The 16,776-nt window shown below is 32.9% G+C and overlaps 1 protein-coding gene across 9 annotated transcripts in view; it reads right to left on the reverse strand.

Moving 5' to 3' along the window:
- Window positions 1-461: 461 nt before the first annotated feature.
- The window catches only part of CHD1 (chromodomain helicase DNA binding protein 1), an 88,630-nt gene continuing 72,315 nt past the window's right edge, over window positions 462-16,776 (reverse strand). For 7 of the 9 annotated variants that reach the window (XM_019929654.3, XM_019929652.3, XM_033853054.2 and 4 more), the window contains one exon: window positions 7,182-15,911. In XM_019929654.3, coding sequence (XP_019785213.1) covers window positions 15,566-15,911 — 346 coding nt within the window. In that variant the 3' untranslated portion in view covers window positions 7,182-15,565. Of the gene's footprint in view, window positions 4,512-7,181; window positions 15,912-16,776 lie in introns of those variants that run through there. The other 2 variants (XM_073802342.1, XM_073802343.1) reach the window with 2 other exon arrangements.

The following is a 16,776-nucleotide window of genomic DNA, read 5'->3' on the forward strand; positions in this document are numbered from 1 at the left end:
CACACAGAAGATTTAACCCCATAATGAAGGTCATGTGGGAACAAAGTAAATGTAAAAAAGATATTATTTAATATCTGAAAAACCTATTTTGCCAAACATGTTTTTCTATGTTATAGTCAAACTAAAGTCTCAGTGGCAAATAAATCATAGATATGTTCAGAACTATATAAAAGGCAAAGTCAAGAAGTATGTGTTTACTACTGATTTCACAATTAATTAGCCTGTATCCACTTGGGCAGGTCAGTTGACCTCTTTGCGTCTCTCTTATTTATTAATTGAAACACATGAAGCAAATTCTAAGATTAATCTCTGACTCTGATTCTATATAAATAAAAACCTTTAGATGTATCCATATATTTCATTCCAAAATATTTAGGGAGTATAGAATAAAACAATTTAAAACATAAAAATACTTCTACTAACTCCTCTCACACTGGCATAAATATAGTGTAAGCATATCATTAAAAGAGGTATTAACTATTGTTTTATTTGCATAGACCAAAAAACATAAATCCAGCCAGAGGAATTTTGCATCAATTGTATCACACATCTTTCCTTACACATTTTTATTTGTACAAATTAATTAGAAACATTTAGTCCCAAATAAACAGACAATATGCAAAGAAAATATATATTGCTTAAAGATACATGTGACCACATCCGCTTTGAGAACAGCAAAGAGGGTAGATTTGCCCTACTACATAATAACACTTCTGTGATATAATAATAAAGTGGTCAGACAAGTGGATGATGCAAAAAAAATAGGAAGCACAAACTTAGACTCATGCCATGTATATGTAGGAACTTGGTATATCGCAAAGTTTACACCACGGATCAATGGGAATAGGAAGGACTGTTACCTAATAATGTTAGAGGAACTGGTTCACAATAATGGAGAAAAGTAAACCTATATTCTCACCTAAAACTATGAACAAAGTAGCTTCTAAATGAATTAAAACTTAAATGTGAAATCTAAAACTATAAAAAGTGAATAGACGATAATGGAGGAAAACATTTTGTGACCAATGTGCAGATAAAGGACTTTTGTACCAAAAGTATAAACCATAAGGCAAGGAAAAGATAATGGACTTGATTATCATTAAGAATTTTTATTCAATAAAAAATACCATGAAAAAGTTAATGATAATAAATTGGGAGGTGATATTTACAATATTTTAAACCAATAAGGGACTAATTTTCTGGCATCCCAAAGGAATTAAGAATCAACAAGAGAAAAGAAAAGCAATAGAAAAATGGTTAAAATATATGATCAGGCAATTCACAGAAGAAACATAAATGAATATGAGATATATGAAGGTATGTTAAGAGGATGCTCAAATTCACTGCTAATCCAGAGAAATGCAAAACAAAAATGAGAATTAAAAAAATAACATATGGAAAGACGTTCATCATCATGTATCATTAAGGAATTGCAAATAAAAATAATGATGAGATATTACTACACACTTATTAGCGTGACCAAAATCCAAAACACTGACACCGCCAAATGCTGGAAAGGATGTAAAGCAGCAGGAACTCTCATTCATTGCTGCTGAGAATACAAAATGGTAGCCACTTTGGAAGACCGTCTGGTAGTTTCTTACAAAGCTAAACATACTCTTCCTATACAATCTCTTTGGTATTTACTCAAATGAGTTGAAACTTAGGTCCACACCAAAACCTGCACATGAATGTTTATGTGAATGAATGCTTCATTCATAATTGCCCAAACTTGGAAGCAATCAAGATGTCCTTCGATCTATCAAGGGATAAGTAAACTGTTACATCTAGAAAATGGATTATACTTCAGTACTAAAAACAAACAAACAAACAAAAAATTATCAAGTCATGAAAAGATGGAGGAAACTTAAATGTATATTACAAAGTGAAAGAAGCCAATGTGAAAAGTCTACATCCATAAGATTCCACCTGTATAATACTCTAGAGATGGCGAAATTAAGGAGAGAGTAAAAGGATCTGTGGTTGCCAGGGGCTGCGGGGAGGAAGGGATGAGTAGGCAGAGCATAGGGTATTTTTAGGGCAGTGAAACTATTCTGTATATTATAATGGTGGATACATTTTATTATACATTTGTCAAAACCCATAGAATGTAAACAACCAAGAGTGAACCCTAATGTGAACTATGGACCTTGGGTGATAACAGATGTGTCAATATAAGTTCATTGAGTATAACAAATTTACCACTCTGGTGAGGGATTTTGGTAGTAGGGGAGACTGCATATGTAGGGGTAGGGAGTATATGGGAAATCTCTATACCCTCCAATCAGTTTTGCTGTGAAACTAAAATGGCTCTATAAAACAAAATCTATTTTTTTAAAGACAGAAGCAATAAAATAAATCAATAAAACCAAAAGCTGATTTTTGTTTTTTAAAGAGCAACAAAAATGGTAAACCTCTAGCTAGACTGAAGAAGAAAAGAAGCTACAATGTTCCTGATTAATATCAGGAACAAAAGAAAAGGAAAACATTACTGCAGATCCTACAGACATTTAAAAGATAATAACTATAGGCCAAAAAATTTACAACTTAGAGAAAATGTACAAATTCCTTGAAAGACACAAATTGTCAAAACTGAAAAAGCAGAAAATCTGAATAGTCCTATATCTACTAAAACCAGTCCATATGGCTTCACTGGTAAAGTTCTATCAAACATTTAAAGAAGAAATAATATGCCTACACAAACTGTTTTAGAAAACAGAGAAAAGGCACAGCAAAAGAAACCATCAACAAAATGAAAATACAACCTACTGAATGGGAGAAAATATTTGCAAATGATATGACTGGTAAGGGATTAATATCCAGCATATATCAACAGCTCATACAACTCGACATCAAAAAAACAAACAACCCAATTAAAAATTGGGCAGAAGAATTGAATAGACATTTTTCTAAAGAGGAAATGCAGATGGCCAACAGGCACATGAAAAGTTGCTCAACGTTGCCAATCATCAGGGAAATGCAAATCAAAATCACACTGAGATACCACCTCACATCTGTCAGAATGGCTATCATCAAAAAGAACACAAACAGCAAATGTTGGTGAGAACGTGGAGAAAAGGGAACCCTTGTACACTATAGATGGGAATGTAAATTGGTGCAGCCACTGTGGAAAACAGTATGAAGATTTCTCAAAAAACTAAAGATAGAACTACTATATAACCCAGCAATTCCACTCCTGGGTATAGATCTGAAAAAAAACAAAGACATTAATTTGAAAAGATATGTATACCCCAATGCTCATAGCGACAATATTTGTAAACTGTAATTGCCAAGATATAGATGCAACCTAAGTGTCCATCAACAGATGAATGGATAAAGAGGTTGTGGTGTATATATATGGTTGGACTTGGGGTGCATTATGCTAAGTGAAATAAGTCAGAGGAAGACAAATACTGTATGATATCACTTATATGTGGAATCTAAAAAATACAACAAACTAGTGAATAAAACAAAAAAGAAGCAGATTCACAGATACAGGGAACAAACTAGTGGTTACCAGTGGGAAGAGGGAGGGGCAATACAGGGGTAAAGGATTAAGAGGTACAAACTATTAGATGTGAAATAAGCTACAAGGATACATTGTATAACACAAGGAATATAACCCATATTAACTATAAACGGTGTATAACCTTTAAAATTTTAAATCACTATATTGTACACCTGTAACTTATACAATATTGTACAGCAACTATAATTCAATTTTGAAAAAACTAAAAATTACACAACACCATAAACAAAATGACAAATGGTTAATACCCCTAATATGTAAGATCCTTTATAAACCTGTAAGAAAATGACAAAATATTCAAAATCAAAATGGACAATTAAAAAATTAGCCAACATATTTTTAAAAATTTTCACCTCCACTATTTTCAGTCATCAAAAAAGGAAACAGGGATCTGCTGGTGGGATTGGAAAATGATCTCTCAGAAAGGCAATTTGGAAATATTTGCCCCAAATCTTAAGACCCACAAATTCCACTTCTAAAAAGTTATAGTAAGGAAATAGTGATGTGCCAGGTATATTTCTTAAAGTTTTATTTATAATAAGGAAAAATAGAGTCTATATGCCCAACAGTGGGGATTGGTTAAACAAATTTGTGTTATGCAGTTATTAAAAAATATATAAAACCCATTTTATATCATATTGCTGTTATATCACATTGTAATATCACATTATTAAGTGAAAAGCAGGCTATAAATTAATACACATACACACATCAAACATATAAATACACATACATGTGTGACCACAATATTTTAAACATTATATTTAAAATATTTTAAAAAATATTAACAGTGTGGGCTTCCCTGGTGGTGCAGTGGTTGAGAGTCCGCCTGCCGATTCAGGGGACGCGGGTCCGTGCCCTGGTCCGAGGGGATCCTACATGCCGCGGAGCTGCTGGGCCCGTGAGCCATGGCCGCTGGGCCTGCGCGTCCGGAGCCTGTGCTCCGCAACGGGAGAGGCCACAACAGTGAGAGGCCCGCGTACTGCAAAAAAAAAAAAATTAACAGTGGTTACCTACAGACAGTGGGGACAGTGCTGGAATTTTTTTTACTCTTCTTTGTATTTTCCACATTTTCCAGATTTTCTACCATGGGAAAAGATACTTTTTTTCTGGGAGTCTGAACTTTGTCATTTTCACTATGTCTTATTTTCACAATTTTTGCCCTTTATTTTTGATACCAAATAAACATTAATAGCTCAAAAAAAAAAAAAGAGAGGAAAGGAATATACTTGTCACCTCAACCTACAAGATCAGCGTTATCCTACTCAAACTAGAAAAAAAAAGTTATAAAATAATACAACAAAACTACTGACAAATAGCACCATGAATATAGATGTAAAATTTTAAACAAAATATTAGCAAGTTGAATCCAACAGTATATGGAGAAGGGAAATACACCTTGATAAAATAAGGCTTATCTGAGGAATGCCAGGTTGGTCTGACATTTAAAAACCAATGTACTTCATATTAATAAGAAAGAACAAAGAACACATCTCAACAGACATTTATGATAAAATGTCTCCACAAACCAAGAAGAGGTTAACTTACTAAGCCTGATAAAAGGCATCTATGAAAAACTTACAGCTATGATCATACTTAACAGAGCAAGACAAATGCTGAGATAAGGGATAAGCCAAGGATGTCCACTCCCAACCCCTCTCCCATATCAACACTGTACTGGTGGTAAGGAAAGGAAAAAAGTATACAGTTAGGAATGAAGGAATTAAAGCTCTTTTTATTTGCAAACAGGATCATGTACATAGAAAGACCTAAGGAAATTATCCTCCCCCTCCCTTGCAATCTACTGGAATTAATAGTTTAGCACATTGGCAGGATGCAAGGTCAACACAAAAATCAACAGTATAACTATACACTAGAATCAAAAAATTGGTAATTGAAATAAAGTACTTACAATAGCATCCAAAATACTAAATTTGGGACTTCCCTGCTGGTCCAATGGTAAAGAATCCGCCTTACAATGCAGGGGATGTGGGTTCCATCCCTGGTCAGGGAACTAAGAACCCACATGCTGCGGGGCAACTACGCCCGCGCACGGCAACTACTGAGCTCAGGCGCACCTCAACTAGAGCCCGCATGCCGCAAACTACAGAGCCCACGTGCCCTGGAGCCTGTGCGCCACAACTAGAGAAGAGAAAACCCACACGCCACAACTAGAGAGAAGCCTGCACACCTCAACGAAGATACCGCGTGCTGCAAGTAAGATCTGACGCAGCCAAAAAAAAAAAAAAAACTATCAAAAGTCATCTAAAAAAAATACTAAATTTGTAGAGATAACTTTAACAAAGTAAGTGTAAATCCAATTCACTGACAACTGAAAAAACACTGCTGACAGAAATTAAATACATAAATAATTGGAGAGATAAAGCATGTTTGTAAACTAGAAGATTCAGTGTTTTATTAAGATGCCAAGTCTCTCCAAATTTATCTGTAGATTCAACACAATTTCAATAAAATCCTAAGAAGATTTTTTTGGTAGAAATTTACAAGCTGACTAAATGTATAAAGAAATACAAAGGACCTAGAGTAGCCAAAACAATTTGGAAAATGTACAAAGTTGGAGTACTACTCTTAGTACCTGACTTCAAGAATTATTTATAAAGCTACAGTAATCAAGATCATTTTATTTTGGCCCAGGGATATTAGATATAGATAATAGAAAAGAAGAGAATGTCCAGAAATAGACACACATGTGGTCAATTTGTTTTTTTTTTTTATAAAGGAGTCAAAAAATTCAATGAGGAAAGGTTACTCTTTTCAATAAATGATGCTACAGAAACTGGACATCCATATGGAGGGAAAAAAATGAATCTCAACTCTTCACATTGCACAGAAAAAATTAACTTGAACTGAAACAATGATCTAATAGAACAGCGAAAACTCTTCTAGAAAAAAAAAAGCTTTGAGATTTTAGGTTAGACAAAGATTTCTTACATGGGATACAAAATGTATAAAATATTAAGGAAAAAAATTAGAAAATGGACTTCGTAAAGATTTAAAACTTCTTTGCAAATTACTGTTAGGGAAAAAAAAGGCAGACCATAGATTTGGAGGAAATATTTACAATATACATATCTGATAAAGAACTGGTGTTCATAATATATATTAAAAGTGCTTATGGAGGATGTTGATAATGGGAGACACTATACATGTGTGGGAGCAGAAGGTATATGGGAAATCTCTATAGCTTCTGCTCCATTTTGTTAACACTGCTCTAAAAAATAAAATGTCTTTAAAACTACAACAGATAAAAAAGCTTACAGTTCACTAGCAAGAAAACAAACAACAAAATAGGCAAAAGATTTGGCAGGTACTTTACATAAGACATACAAATGGCCAAAAAGCACATGAAAAGAGATCAATATCATCAGTTATCAATAAAATGCAAATTAAAACCATAATATGACTGCATTACACAACTATTACAATAGCTTAAAAAAACTTGACAGTAGCTCATGCTGACAAGGATGCAGAACAACTGGAACTTTCATACATTGCAAAGTGACACAGCTGTTTTATGTAACAGTTTGGTAGTTTCTCTAAAAGCTAATAAAGTACTTACCATATGACTTACCAACTCTTTTCCAAGGTATTTACCCAAGAAATAAAAACATGCAAAAAACAACTTGTAAAGGAATGTTCAAAGAAGTTTTATTCATATTAGCTAAACACTGGAAACCCATTTGTGAGGTGAGCAGTATATCCATACAATGGAATTTTACAAAGTCATAAAAAGGAACGAACCACGGATATATGCAACAACATGAACTAATCTCAAAAACACTATGTGGAGGAAAAGACAAAGTGCATACACTGTATGATTTTTATTAATTTACGTATTAAACTTGTTAGACAAATCTAATATGTAGTATTTTAAAGCAGACCAGTAAGTAGTTTCCTGGGCTACCGTTTAAGTATGGAGATTGACTGGAAAGGGGCAATGAAAACTTTTGGAGTGACGAAAATATTCTATGTCATGAGTATGTTATATATTTCTCAAACCTCACCGAACTGTGCACTTACAGAGCAACAGAGCACTTACAGAACTGTGCACTTACAGAGCAACTTATTGTACATATATTACACCCCAGTAAAGTTGACTTAAAAAAACCTCTCATTTGAGAGTTTCTCTTCTCAGGATGTAAATAGCTCCAAGAGAACATTCCTCCTGTTCTAACAAGAAAAAAGATGGTTAATCTAAAAAAAAAAAAAAACAAGTTTTTCTTGAACCCATTAGAGAGCAGAGGTCACCAGGCAACCAAGTGAGCCGAATCATAAAGAATGGCAAGACTCTCCAAGAGGAGCTAATATACATTAACTGTATACTATATTTGACATATTATGACAGGAAGAGAGTGTTTTATAAAGCAGGTAGGAAGAAATCAGTTCAGTTTGAATGAATTCTTAAAGACTGTGTGTGGGCTACTGCTGTGGTTTGCAAATGCAGCAAAAACACAGGGACGCTTCAGGAAATTTTAAATTTTCAAGGGAAACACAGTGACAAATATCTATTGGCCCAAAACAACATTAACTACCAGCTTGAGATGGTTCAGTTTCATCATTATATCCCATTACATTGCAAAGCTGTTTTTTGATGGTTTCTTTGATAAACAAGTACTGGGAGAAAATCAGTATGAAACAGGTGATAAGGGTGGCTGTCTCCAATCTGATTCCATGATCTGAGAAGTTGTACAACAGGTGCACATATCCCATGAAAAAGTACATAAGGTTATTTTAAGAATAAAAAACAAATATTTTTCTTTTAATACTCCAAAAACTAAGATTAGAAGGGAACTTCCTTAACATGACAAAGGTCATATACAAAAAAACCTATGGCTCATACCATACTCAGCGGTGAAAGACTGAATTCTTACCTTTTCCAACCCAGATGGGAATAAGGTAAAGATGCCCATTTTTACCAACATTATACTAGAGGTCATTGAAAGGACATTAAGGGAAGAAGAAAAGGCATCAAGATTGTGAAGATACAATTTTTGTCTTTTCACAGAAGATGTGTTTTTCTACGTAGAAAATCTCAAAGAATCTGGAATTAGAACTAATTAGTGAGTATAGCAAGGTCACAAAATAAAGGTCAAATCCAAAAAACAATGAACACCTAAAAATTGAAATTTAAAAAAACATAATAGTAGAAAAATATGAACTACTAAGGGGTAAATTTAACAATATATGTGTAACATTTGTACACTGGAAAACCACAGCATGTGATGAAATTAAAGACCTAACAATGGGCATATATACTGGGTTCATAAGTCAGAAGTCTCAATATTGTTAAATTGTCAATATTCTCCAAATTGATTATAGATTTAATATAATCTCAATAAAGATCCCAGCAGGCTTTTTGGTAGAAATTGAGAAGTTAATCCTAAAATATATGTGAAAAAGCAAAGGAATTTAGAATGCCAAAACAATCTTGAAAAGGAACAAAATTTAGAAATCATACCACTTGATTTCATGATTTACTATAAAGTACAGTAATCAAGATAGTGTGGTGTTAGCATAAGGGCAGAAATATAAATAGGCCAGAATAGGGAGCCCAGAAACAGACCCAAACGTATATGGACATCTGATTTTCAACAAGGTGAAATAAAAATTCAGTGGAAGAGGACAGTCTTTTCAATAAATGGTGCTGGAAAAATGGGATATACATATTCCAAAAACAAAATATGAAAACCCCACTCCAACATGCAGTTTTGATCCATATCTCATACTACATACAAAAATCAACTTGAAATGAATCACAGACTTAAAAGCAGTTCCTAAAAGTATAATCCTTCTAGAAGAAATCATAGGAGAAAAAAATCTTTGTGACCTCACGTTAGGCAAAGATTTCTACACACAAAGAATGAATCGTAAGAGAAAAAAATGGATAAACTGGACTTTATCAAAAATTTTTAAATTCTGCATTTCAAAAGACTGTTAAGAAAATGAAAACACAAGCCATAGAGTAGGAGAAAATCTTTGCAGCTTATCTGATAGATGACTTGTATCAACAATCCTGTTTTATAAAGTTGGAAAAAATGTGAACAGATACTTTACCAAAGAGATAAGGATGGCAAATAAATACACTAAAAGATGTTATCACTGGTCACTAGGGAAACGCAAATTAAGTTACCACTGCACGCTTATCAGAATGGCTAAAATGCTAAATGCTCACATGAGTAGAGTTATAAGAACTCTCATCTATATCTGGTGGGAACATAAAATGGTACATCCACTTTGGAAAATGGTTTGGCAGTTTTTTATAAAGTAAAACATGATTTACCATACCACCCAGCAATCCCACTCCAAGGTATTTACCAGAGAAAAATGAGAATATGTCTATCCAGAGACCCTTACATGAAATGTTTGTAGCATCTTTATTCATAACTCAAAGACTGGAAACCCAGTTGGTGAATGGTTAGAAACAAACTGTAGTACATCCAATACGAGAAATGCTACTCAGTAATAAAAAGGAGGGGATTTTTGCTATTTCACTTGAGAAATATTGCAAATGCAACCTATTTCTCTTGCATTATAGTGTCTTTACAAGTCGTGTTCTTTACTTGTGAGGAGGAAAAGATAGTGGCATGCCATCTAAAAACATATTTCCTCTCAAAAGATAAAATAGACAAATCAAAATGTTTTATATTTTCCTACTACATACCACATCTCTGAATATCTTTTCACAAAGTATCATTAAATTTCTTAAGTAGCCATAAATAACAGAAACCAATTTTTCATTTATATGTAAGCACATGCATATTATTTATAACAGTGGAGTTAACCTCTATTATTCAAGTCAATAAATATTAAAATCCCTAAAAATATTACTTGGGCCCTTCTCTGCCAAGTTTAATTTATGGAAATGACACTTAGTTGTTTCTCTATTTCTCAAGTGTCTCAGGTGATTTGTCAGGTTTAAAAACTGGAAGATAGTAAACAGACTCTAGTAATAGAGATGCTGATAAGGCATACAAAAGTTTCCAATAATACTAACAGATCACGTAACAATGACAAGAAAGAAAAGTTTGGTAATACTAGCCATTTATGGAACATAGCATTTCTGGGAGACATCAAAATAATGAAAAAAACAGATATGTGAGGCACTGTTTTAGGTGCTGGGGATACATCAATGAACAAAATAAAGGCCCTGCCCTACTGGAACTACATTCTAGTGAAGAGACAATGACAAATGAAAATAATAATAATAAAGTCAAGTAATGGTTAAGCATTAGAAGAGAAAGCAAGATAAGGAATGTAAAAATAAGAGCAGAATACTAATTTGGAGACCTGAGATGACATTTGAGCTGAGATCTGAATTAGGTGAGGAACAAGTTTTCTGCAAATCAGGGATAAAAATATTCTTAATAGAGGAAACAACAATCCAAAGACCCAGGAGTATTCTCGGGTGTATTCTAAAAACAATGGAAGTAACGTGAGTGAGGCAAAACAAACAAATAGCTAGGGGGAAAGTGTCAAAGATTACTGAGCTGTGAATGCCGGTCCATTTATCAAAAATTATGGAACATTTGGAAGTTGGTTTTTTTCTTTTTTTTTTTTTTAACTGTCAGTGATGGAGAAGAGTTGAATCAAGTTTTATTTAAAAAAAATTTTTTTTTACAGTATGAGGGCCTCTCACTGTTGTGGCCTCTCCCGTTGCAGAGCACAGGCTCCAGACGCGCAGGCTCAGCAGTCATGGCTCACAGGCCCAGCCGCTCCGCGGCATGTGGGATCTTCCCGGACCGGGGCATGAACCTGTGTCCCCTGCATCGGCAGGCGGACTCTCAACCACTGCGCCACCAGGGAAGCCCAAGTTTTATTATTTTAAAATTAGGTATCTATTAGATATCTAAGTGGAGATGACTTCATGGGGAGTGGTTGAAGCTGAAGATACTCAGCACAGAAATGGAAGGAGAAGGAAAAACAGTAAAGCTGTTGAGACAGAGAAAAGAAATTCAAAGGTCGTACGCTAGCAATACCATAGGAATTCCAAAAAGTAAAAAGAACTGGGCAAGAGGCAAGACGTGAGCAAATAAATAATAAAACCACACCTAGACTTAGCACAGTGAAACTGCACAACACCAGAGACAAAGCAAAGGTTTTGAAAGTAAAAAGAGAATAAAGCAATAAGTGCCAATTCAATTCCATAGCTCATTCTATAGACTGGAAACCTAATGGCAGCCTACAATAATGAAATTACAATGCAACCCACATTTCTGCATGTGAAGTATGTATGTCATCAATACAATCGATTATCCTTAGCTCATTTAATAGAATCATTATAAGCTAGGGAGCTTCTTGAAACTGTTTATACCTCTTCAATTTAATATTTAGATCAAAACGCAAATGTAGAATAGAATTTGGAATTAAATTAGGCATCTCCTTCATTTGGGAGTTTGAACTACCAATCCCATTTCAAGTAAAGGTTGGGTTTTCTGGGTTTTTTTTTAACTGAAGGACAAGATGGCTAATGGCCTTTTACAATAGAAAATCTGGCACATGAAGCCCCACTGGAGAACTTGTATAGATACTTGAAAAAAATCTGAAAAGTATTTTTTAAATTCTACTTTACCAAGTAATCTCATCTTTCATTATTTAACATAGGTACTATTTCCTAAATGTAGGTCTTTCTTTATAAAGAATCCAAAGATTTTCTGTAATAAAATCTACCTATTAGGTAGGTGCTAAAAAAAAGAAAAAAGAAACAAAATTAGCGTAAAGCATTCTGCAAAATCACTATAAATATATAGTCATTTCCAGGAGAAAATGTAATTTCAGTTGAATTATTTTCTTTTAAATGTCTAAAGTAAATGCCTTAAGAATTTAACGCAGAAGTTTTGACACTGTCTCGATATTTTTGTTGTGGCACTATTGCCTAGTTGCTTCCTTTTAAACATATTCCATCCATCAATCTTGCATAAAGTGCTGCAATAATATGTAATAGGTTTTGTTTGTATTTTTGAATTGAGTCTTGAATGTAAATAATCTTGTTTGATAGAGGTATCTATGTTAATATGCTTGAATGTATCAATTCAGAAACATTTAAAAATTTTTTTTTGCATTATTTGCTAAGTAGTGAACTACTCAAAATTTTAACAGTTAAGCCCCATTAAGCAGTTTACATTTAACTTTCAGATGAAGCTGGGAAATTCTAGGGAAAAAAATCCTATGTTTTAATGATTAGTTGCTTTTTCAAATTCCCCCACCTTAAAAACCCTCATAGAGTTATCCATAGTCCAATGATCATTTTCTAGTCAGAAACAGTAATGTGGTGCAAAGACAGAATTATGCCATTTACCCTTTGTGCATACTCTTGATAAATTTCAAGGAAATGAAATCTGTGTAAACCAGCCTATAATCTACACAAAACTTTCGTTACTTAACCTCAAAAACAGATCACAAAAGGGAAATTACATATGTAATCTATGTTTTACGCAACTTTAAGGTTCTAATTTTATTAAGCCCACTCACTGTGAAGTTAATGAATGAATCATTCACCCTCATTTTCCACAGCTTTCCAGTCTGAAAATTATCTTCTAACATACCCTAAGCAAAGAATATTTTCTTTATACGCAAACAAGCCATTGCTTTTAGTAAGAATCATTTATTGTATATTATTAAGGTGGAGGGTTAATTGGTACAGTACTATGCATAATCTCTCATTCTCGAAAAATTAAACACAAATGGATAAAAATGGCAGATCAGAATGAGCATGTAAAAAGACAAAAATTAAGCATATTTTATAGAGAATTTTTCCTGTTATATCTATGTACTAATGTTCTTCTTCATGTGTCTTAAAAAATTTATGCCTTGTTCCTTTTCTACATAATTGCTGATTCTTAAAAATAATGAACATATTTTTCATCAATTAATAAATGTTACATACAGTTTTAGATTTTTCATTCAACTCAGCTATTAGTTGACTGAAATATTCAACTAAACGTAGCATTATTAAGAAAGTTAGAGCCCATTCCATTGTCTCAAAAATGTAATACTGTTTTATGAAATTTTCACAATAGGATATAATGCAAATGTCCCAGCTACAAAGTGATGAATTAAAAATGCCAACCCTGATCTGTTTGCTATGTTAATATTATGATTTTATTAAGCATTATAATTTTTTATTAATGCGATCTTATAGAATAAAGTAATCATTTATACTAATAGTGGAAAAAACTGAAAAAGCTTAAAAAATGTGTACCAGCACTAAACTGTTTTATCACTTTTATATTTAATTATAATCAGATGTTTTAAAATTTGAGTTATTTCTCTTGTTACCTGACATACCAGGAAAAGACATTCAGGGTAACTCTGGGGTGGGGGGGATAAAGAAGCTCTGTTTTGTACACGTAGTGTAAATTTTAGACCTAATTGGATAAAAGGAAAACATTAAAAAATATATCTATGGACAAATTTCTGTACATCACTCCCACAGCTAATCAATAGATACATTTAAGAATATTATAGGAATATATCAATACACTTATATTTGTCAGTTAAGGTTCAAATTTGTTAGATCACAGCACACATCCAAGAATGTACGCCACATGATTAAAAAATTCCCACTGAATATAACAAAATAAAAAAATCTGTAAATAAATATAAGGCATTCTAAAATAATATCTGCAGAAAATCGAGTCCAACAGATTTCTATGATCTAAATTTTACTTCATAGATTCATATATTCTTCAAAATAGATTTAATTATAGTGCTACACATTAACAATATTCAACTGCTTATCAAAATATCCTTTTCTATAAGCTAAATGTTACTACTTAAAAAAAAAAGTTAAGTGCTTGAGGGAATAAGAATGCAGCAGAAAATTACAGGAGCCCACATATCCTTTTTCTTAAATTTAATTTGTCATATATAAGGTTTTTATATACAATCAGTGTGCATTGTAACAGTTTTTATTAAAAGTCAATCAAGTTTATCTAAAATGTTACCTGGCTGCATAGCACATTTGACATTATTGCCCACATGAAAAGGAAAACAAATGGATTTACAATAACTTTTGGCCATTTGGATTCTGAAAGTGTTCATACACCTACCCTTTTAAACCAAATGCATCTGAAAAAACTGTTTCCAGAGCATGCAGTTTAGATTTTACATTATCATCTCACCATTCTGTTACACAATATTGACTAAAAAAGGGAAAGGAAAGAAATAACATGTATCTAATAAAATAGTCAATATAAAAAGGACTAATGGAATTAAGTGGCCCCTTTCCCCATTTTTTTACATTCTAAACAATGATTCCATCAAGACAAATCATTAAAAAGTGTTATTACACTGATATATATATTTTTAAATGATAAGAAGGCCTGAGTTGGTAGGGAAAGGAACAGTCAAAAAAAGCCTGAGAAGGGGAAGGAAGTAAGGAAAGCTCATTTAATACATTTACAGTAATTTACAGCCATTGTTTGTGTGTGTAAAAAGGCATAATAATAGATCACAAACAGGAAATTCCTGGCTATTTTACAGATATAAGTACAGAATTTAAATATTCAAGCTTGTGATGAAAAGCGGCAAGGTGGTCGCAGTGTACATGTAAACAAGTAGCTTTGGAAAGTGAATAAAGTCCTTGAGTGTGTTTTCTTTATTAAGAAAAGAACTCTCTTTCATTCCTTCCTGAAACAAGATCACAGGTCAGAGTAAAGTTCATATACAAACATAATTTAAATGGATGTCAGTCTAAAACCACTGACTTAAAAACAGTTTTATCCAGCCTATATGGAAGGGCAGTGTTGAGGTCCCTGTAATAGTAAACATTTTCCATTTCTTTAAAAAAGAAAAGAAAAAGTACTACAATATTTGTAGTACAGTGCAGCATAATCCTTAAATATAAAAATAGTTTCTCTTCTGTTGGGATAATAGACCTTGCATCCTGGAAAGAAGTAACAATACTGCTACTGATAGAAGATCTGTTTATATCTTTCAAGTCATGTAAGGCAATTACTGTGTTGGTTTATGATATATGGCTAAAAGAAAAGTCCAGAAAGACACTATCAGTTTTTGTTATGTTTTCCGACTACTCCAGGTATGCTCAGGTGTACTTCTGTGTTCAATTGAGTGTTCAAATGGAGATCTGGAGCCATAAGGAGACCTCTGATCTAGTGGTGATCTAGAGCCACTGCTGGAAGCTCTATGGTCCAACTGCCAATCTGAGTGATACCTATAATCCCTGGAAGATTTATGGTGTGTATATTCAGAACTTGACCGATGGTCTGAATGCAACCGATGATCTGAATGAGAACGATGATCAGAATGAGTTCTGTCTTTTAAACTTCCTTCCAAATTTGACCTGTGGTCTCTACTCCTGTGATCATCCAGTTTTCTGTGTTTCTCTCTATCACTATAGTATCTAACAAAAGAGAAATTAGGAATTTTAGTTAAATTAATAATGCTAATTAAATGTTTCCAAATAAAATCTTATTAAAAATAAAACAAAATTGCTTTAAAGCATACTTTTAATTGTATACAAATTCAGTGTTTCATCACAAAACTTTATAAGTGAGCTTAAAAATCACTGGAAATATCTCTGCCTGCCTTTGGAAAAACTATTCCATTCATTAAACTAAAGTGAAACCATACAAAGCACTTCAGGTAGCATCTAATTTCTCATGCTCATTTTAGATTGGTTGCTACTTTTTATTCTATGCATCATTTGTCTTAATACATCTTAACTATCTGAAAGTTGGAATTAAGGTAACTACATGAATCTAAAATACCCCTGAAATCAGAGCCTTTTATGAACCTGTAAGCAGGAAAAAAAATAAAAACCTCTAAAACAGTCTATGAAATAAATTTGTAAAAGAGAATTTTTATTGGTTGGTGATGCCTATTAAAAGCTTCCTTAATTTGATTACTTATATAGTAAGACTTGATATATGTCATTGTGAAATTTACTCCATACATAAATGCAGCAGTTGGCTAAAAAAAATTATGGCAGTTTAATGAAAAGTAATCTCTAAAATGTTTGCCTTTTCAAATAAAATACACCAAACATAATTTAATGGTTTTTGGTTCACAAAAGGTCCTTATTATAAACAATATAAATTGTTATATAAGTCTGTGAAATTACAAACATTTACCACAACAAATATGGCTTTTCCTTTTCATTGTGTGCCTTTTTCCAATTTTAAGAGCCATTATACAATTGACATGTTTATAATGTGGCTGTGTGTCTCAGAAATTACTGCAGTGAGCACAACTAAAATACAAAAAAA

This window comes from Tursiops truncatus, chromosome 3 (assembly GCF_011762595.2).
Source record: "Tursiops truncatus isolate mTurTru1 chromosome 3, mTurTru1.mat.Y, whole genome shotgun sequence".
Lineage (NCBI taxonomy): Eukaryota > Metazoa > Chordata > Mammalia > Artiodactyla > Delphinidae > Tursiops > Tursiops truncatus.